Raw genomic sequence first — 6528 nt, forward strand, 5'->3', positions numbered from 1 at the left:
TTTTTTTATTCCTTTATTTGCAGTTTATTTATGTTGTTGAGCTTTCCTCATCTTCTGTAAGACGGATTGCATTTCTTCCCTCTTCTTCTTTCCTCTGAAGTGAGTTCCTAACTGTAAAAATAAAGCATATAATTGAACTATATGTCACTTTTATTTTTCTCTTACTAAGAATCAAATCTTTATAGTTTGCTCAAGTCTATCGGCTTGGTGGAACAAATAGGAAAGAAGCAACCCCTTAGGTAGATTTGATTGGACCAAATATCCTTCTGCAAATAAGATACCTTATAGCATATTATACATGTACAAAGAACCTTTTATTAAAATGAAATACTTTCTCTGGTACTTTTGGTCCCTTATATTTCTTTGGCTTTATTCAAGCCATCAAATAAACTGTTCATTGTTTCAAGATTGCAAAATTAAATCCTGGACTTAAATCTGCATTAGTCAGCAGTAAACTTCAATATGGTTGATATTCTAAAATCTTTGCTTGTCATTTTTTTTAATCGTCATATACCCAACATCTACATTTGTATTCCCAGAGACTGAAATATTTGTATCTATATATTGACACAATTTGTAGTGCATTTTATTGGAATTATTAATAATAAAGGTTTTATGAGAGTAGTGATGTCTTAACCCTTGTCATGCTGAATTGTTTTCAGAAATTGTCTAAATATTGAGTATTTGCAAAAATATGCAAATAAGCTGTACCCTGATGCTGATGCATACTGATTGCATTAAATCTTAAGATAGTGGATCACGGGGTGGGGTGGTTGGGATGAGGAGGCAGGGAAGGATGGGCAGGAATTTGCCCCAAAGTTGGTCCTCATGTGCAAAAAGCCTCAATTTTGACATTTTTCTGTTCTTCTTCTCTACCTGGAAGTCTGAGAGATGCTAATAAATGCATCCAACTGTAGTTTACATGTAGATTGGACCCCAGTGAACCCATTTATCACAACAGTTGTAAGGTCGATGTGAAACCGATCTAGATTCATCAGTTAAAAGAAGGTTATGTGCTTCAAAATTAAAAATAAATCCGATTTTTTTTCAGATTTTGAACTTGCAACTGGAAGTTGTCGTTTCCTTGGCGTACATGTATTTTGATTATAAATACGATCAGTCGTTATATGCCATTGTGTTAACAGTACAAGTTTAAGTCTCATAACTCCTTGTTTCAGACCTCGAAGGTTAGCCCACCCCTCCAAAAAACACAATTTTGTCATTAAGATTTGGACAGAAAATCAATAATCAGCTGATTGCATTTTATACCTATCGACAACAAAGGACTAATTAATAAAGGTGTTGATTGAATTGTTGACTAAATCATATGGTTAAATATCTTCCGGTAAATGTCACATACATAATTTATTTACCACTTTGTGACGCACGTGTTTGAAGCAAACTTTTGATGTCTCCTTTCCTTTGAAAGATAGTTTAGAAAAGAAAGCTGTTGTTTTGACGAAAAATGTTCAAAAGCAAGAAAAATCTCTGATTTAAAAATTAAATTATCCTTTGACTTTAATATAGGTTGTTGATTAGGGAGACTACTTTAAAGTCGTTTTAGTGACACACGTGTTTCAAGCATAGTTTTACATCTCAACTTTTTCATTTACGATGGTCAAGAAAAGTAAACGGTCGTTATGAAGAAATCCATCAAAAAGGTTAAGAACAACACCTCGAATGAGAGTAACCCTTCAATGTAATGACTACACATGAAATGAGGGATCAATTTCATGTGATACAAGCTTTTGTTTTGTTGTAATCAAAGCCTTAAAGGCTGTAAAAGCAATTGCTGTCATGTTAATGTTTGGGGACTTTTATTTTTCATCCACATATATACAAGAATTAAACCTGACATGAGTGTTGTCTAGTTAAAAGTAAGAAGGTTTTAACTTTATATAAATAAAAGACTTTAGCAGAAAGTCATTTTTAATATGTTTTATATTTCACAAGGAGACAACACGTTTACCAGGCTAAAGTTGGGTCAAATATACATGTGCTGAAACATATAACTCAAAAAGAAATCATCATGGATTATCCCCTGGTAGTGTTTGTAACTTCCTTGGCAATAATTTCCTTTATTGATTTAATTTTAACAATTTTCATTATTAATTTATATTTAACCATTAACACAAATGATTAAGTTAAAACATTTCAACTTTCCAGACGCAAATGTTAAAAAACGGGAAAGAAATAAAATATCTTACAAGACATAAACATGTAAAGAATAAATGTATATTTCAGCTTAATAAAAATATTTTCATAATGTTACTTTGTCATCATTTTTAAAACTAAGTTCCAAACATTATTGCTCAGTTGAATATGTGTCCTTCTGATGCGGTACGAGCACAGGCACTTGTTTCTATCCATAGGAAGGTCGATTATCCATATAAATAGTTTTACTTGTTTCTATCCATAGGAAGGTCGATTATCCATATAAATAGTTTTATATGGATAGTCGACCTTCCTATGGATAGAAACAAGTGCATGTGGGTACGAGATAACTACAATTCTCATGCAATCCCGAAAAGGGGGGTCATCACAGACAAACATGACATTAAATCGTTATCACTGAACTAGTATATATATTGTATAGGGGCCAGCTGAAGGACGCCTCCGGGTGCGGGAATTTTTCGCTGCATTGAAGACCTGTTGGTGACCTTAATTCTGCTGTTGTATGTTTTTCTATGGTCGGGTTGTTGTCTCTTTGACAAATTCCCCATTTCCATTCTCAATTTTATTATACGAACAAGAACAAACAGCTCTACGTTGCTTTGATATTTATCAATTTTCAGGAAACATTGCGAAAAATGATCTTCAATATTTCGAAAACATGTGAAATAAAATTGCTAACACGGTGGACCGTCGAGTGTCAACAAACGTAGTAGACTTGTTCACTGAAAAGACGAGGATAATGGTTTCATCTGACATTTGTTATGCAAACCCAGTTTTGATCATGATATTTAAAAAGACGTACTTTTTTTCAATCTATGTATTAATAAACTAGAAAATTCCAAATTGTAAATATCTCTTCATCTGGACCGACTTGGCATCTACTACGTTTGGACGGGTCCATTTCATTAGTAAGGTGATCGATAAATATTACGGAGTTTTGACAGAAAAGGAAAACGAACTTATTGTTATGTGTTTTCAACAAGGGTTTCGTTCCGCTAAATTATTTGCGCAAATAAAGTTTGTCTATTTTTAGATTACAGGTAATAATTTGACACTACGCATTAACCTGTGTAGTGATTTTGATTTTACGATAAATGTATGAATGAACGATAATTTTATGAATGAACAAGAGCACCTGACCTCTTAAAGAAACACAAATTAAACATAAAAAACCGTATTTATTAGGAGATAATTCAGTTAAATTTTCAATACTAAATCAACAACTGAAATGAATCCATATTTTGTTGAAACATCGTACGAACGGCGGAAAACGGAATCGCATTTATAAAAATGTACTTTTTTTCACTCGGACTTCTATGTTATTTGATAGTCAAACGGTTGACCCTTTAAATACAAAAATACATCTACAAGAACATATTCTGAAACTTCTTAAATCCACTAACTTTTTTTTAAAGTTTCAAGCTATGTATTGCATTAGAAAACATACATAGGTGTTAAAGAATGACTGACCAGGAGCCTGTTTAACAAAATACTATGGCTTGATCTGGGCGGAGTCTCTGATCTGGGTCACAAAGATGGCCATACGCGACGGCATAAAAGCAATTGCTTTAAAAACCACTTCTTAGTACAAAGGGTACATCAGTATTTTTCTTTTAAGGAAAATGTCCCTACTACGAACTATATAGTGGTATTATATGATCAAAACATGGGGAGGGGGGATGGGGGGTAGAAAGAAAGGTAAATTTTAAACGAAAAATATATTTATGTTACTTGCCGAAAAAAATAAGAAAGTGGCGAAAAATATATTGTTTTGGCAAAAGAGGTGGCGAAAAAAATAATTGACCCAGGGGAAACTCTGGTATGACCAGATTAAATCAACATTTTCATATTTGATCACCAGCAATCCTTGTATTTCCCGTCAATTACAATGTTGTAAAAGGTCAAATAACTCAAACCCAGCCCAAGAGATTTTAAACATGCACCAATATGATATTATAATTTTAATACGGTGTAAAATTATGAACTAACAAATATATATCAATATATTAAACTTACCCTCCTTTTTGCGAATTTCAATGCCCTTTTATCTTTTGAAATTCTCAACAATTCCTGCATTCTTTTTTCATATGGGGCAAAACCAGCAATTTCTCTGACTAAATCTCTTACAAATTTGGCATGCTTTGTGGCTCTCTGAAATAACGATTAAAAAAATATATATATATTCACCAGATTACTCAGAAGCAGTCTAACAACAGGCTCCCAAAATGGACACGCTCAACATTTATTAGGTAACAGGATTATCATGAAGTCAAATATTGGCAACTCAGGAAAAGCTTATTTCACATCATCAATTTTGGAATATGATATTAACAAATAGAGCTATTTACCATTACACTGAAAATTACAAATTATTTTGTGTTTTCATTTGCCATTAAGATCAGAGCTGGTCATTAAATACAAAATGTAAGTGTTGGTACAAATGTAGACCAGTAACAGTTGAACACCCTTACTTTTGCCTAAGTTAGATAGGTCATTTACGTCATCGTGGCATGTTTGACAATTGTAAAATATAAAATGTTAAAATAAAGACATTAATATATAGCAATTCCATCTTCCGTCTTTTAAATTACCTTTTTTCCATAAATGATGAAGATTTGATAACATTTTATTAAATATACAATGTACTTATTATTGCCTCAAACAAAATCATGTTTAGAATGTACTTACACCTTTTCTGTATGAAGGTTTAGCCTTTCTTGGGTTGCTGTCAACTTTTGTTACTTTATGGCCTTTGTTAAGGCCAATGGCCATCTGGTATCGAACAGCCATTTCTGAAATATAGTATAGCAGTATAATTACCAAAAGTAATGAATTAATAAATTCAGGAATGTTTCTATTAAATCATTCACAGTCTCAATGGTCACAATTCAACAACTGCAGTAGTGATGTAAAATAAATGAAAACGAGTCAATGGAACCAACATGATGTCTCCACTTCCATACAACTTTATAAAGGGGCACAACTTGAGAACAGTAAAAGGTGTTTTCAGGTAACAAGCTTGAGTACAAGTTTCATAACATTTGGTTGAGGGAAACAAAAAGTTCCAAAGAGGCATGTAAACACGGACTGTCAAAGATAACTCTGCTTGTCTGGCAAATTGCCATTGGGCATCAGAGTAATCTGAGACTACTGGCAGTCTTTGATTTTAGACACAAGTCTGACAGTCCCGGCCAGTAAAATCGGCCATGGACTTGTTTAATGTTGTTCCTTGGAGGCCCGACGGGGCTTGTAGATTTTTAGGAAGTTGGTGCGCTCTTTTTGTCTTTGGTGATGATAGCTCATTAAAATCAGTATTTAATCCATGAAAAAAAAGCGCACAAGAGATGCAAATATTTCTCTTGAATTAAACATATTGCTTTTATTACCGGAATGCAGGATTTTACATCTAATTTCTCTAAAAAAAAATTGGGGGGTGGGGTATGCCCCGGGACCCCCCTAACAAATTTGCCGTGCAGCTCACCAGTGATAGTGTATTGTGGGAACTTGTAAAATAATCAAAGGACTTGTATAATTTTAAAACCACAAGTCCACATGACTTGTACCTGTAAAATTTAAGTGTGAAGACTGTAGTGATTAGGCCAAGGGTAACACTAAATGTTCCATCTGGTGATGACATGGGCACATATAAAAGAGTTATTATCAATCAATAAACTTGGAGCCTTTTCTTACAAATGACACTTATACATTTTACTTGAGAGATATTTATAGATCAATGAGACTATAGAACATGCTCCCCTTTTCAGTGAATGAATAATGCATTTAGCACCACAAAATTTACTTAAAACCAATTCACCTGAACAAGGTGTTATGCATTGTTGTCTAATTTACAAAATTAGTATGAACAGTTTTTTTCAGAAAACAAAAAAAATACAAATGAAATGTATGGGCATTTTAGTGGACATTTATAGTTCTCATAATAAATATATAGGACTCCCCATGTTCAATGTCATATAGATTATGTACTGTCTAGTAAATTTTAAACAGACTAGCATATGGCATCATTTTCAGACATGCATAATAACTACAGGAATTTCAGTCCCCAAATGGAACTCTCAACATGAAAGTGAAAGATTATTGTGTTATTTGCCCTTCCTACTGTAAAATTGTCTATGCAAACGTTGTTACATTTTATGAACTCTTTCACTTACTAATTGTTGTTTCGTTTAAAAAAGATAATTTAATAAGTATTCTTTTTTTTAGAGAGGATTACTTCAGATTTAAAAATATAGGCATGAAAACATTACGAACCGATGGATTCTAAACCGGAAAAGGAAGTTGAACCATTCGGATGAATAAAGGTGTCAACCGCTTGTTCTTTCAGAGAACTAATTA

The 6528-nt window shown here is 33.0% G+C and overlaps 1 protein-coding gene and 1 long non-coding RNA gene across 3 annotated transcripts; one reads left to right on the top strand and one right to left on the bottom strand.

The window, feature by feature from the left end:
* On the bottom strand, positions 1 to 6528 carry LOC139521651 (large ribosomal subunit protein eL36-like). 2 transcript variants are annotated; one of them, XM_071315139.1, is made up of 4 exons: positions 6445 to 6528; positions 4864 to 4967; positions 4192 to 4326; positions 1 to 111 (listed from the first exon to the last, which is right to left on the bottom strand). In XM_071315139.1, exons 2-4 carry the CDS (start codon positions 4963 to 4965, stop codon positions 25 to 27), a joined length of 324 nt encoding a protein of 107 aa, XP_071171240.1. In that variant the 5' UTR covers positions 4966 to 4967; positions 6445 to 6528; the 3' UTR covers positions 1 to 24. The 2 variants fall into 2 exon arrangements, with proteins under 2 accessions (XP_071171240.1, XP_071171239.1); XM_071315138.1 differs by lacking the exon at positions 6445 to 6528 and adding an exon at positions 6183 to 6210.
* Positions 2284 to 3754, top strand: LOC139521652 (uncharacterized). The gene is made up of 2 exons (XR_011664038.1): positions 2284 to 2376; positions 2424 to 3754. It is a non-coding gene; the product is annotated as an uncharacterized lncRNA (long non-coding RNA).

The sequence above is a fragment of the Mytilus edulis genome, chromosome 4, assembly GCF_963676685.1.
Source record: "Mytilus edulis chromosome 4, xbMytEdul2.2, whole genome shotgun sequence".
Taxonomy (NCBI): domain Eukaryota; kingdom Metazoa; phylum Mollusca; class Bivalvia; order Mytilida; family Mytilidae; genus Mytilus; species Mytilus edulis.

Excerpts from the sequence above, each read along its gene's own strand:
- LOC139521651 (XM_071315138.1), bottom strand. Across the intron at positions 4,327-4,863 it reads AACCTTCATACAGAAAAGGT|AGAGCCACAAAGCATGCCAA; the intron begins GTAAGTACATTC and ends TCGTTATTTCAG. Across the intron at positions 112-4,191 it reads TGAAATTCGCAAAAAGGAGG|TTAGGAACTCACTTCAGAGG; the intron begins GTAAGTTTAATA and ends TTATTTTTACAG.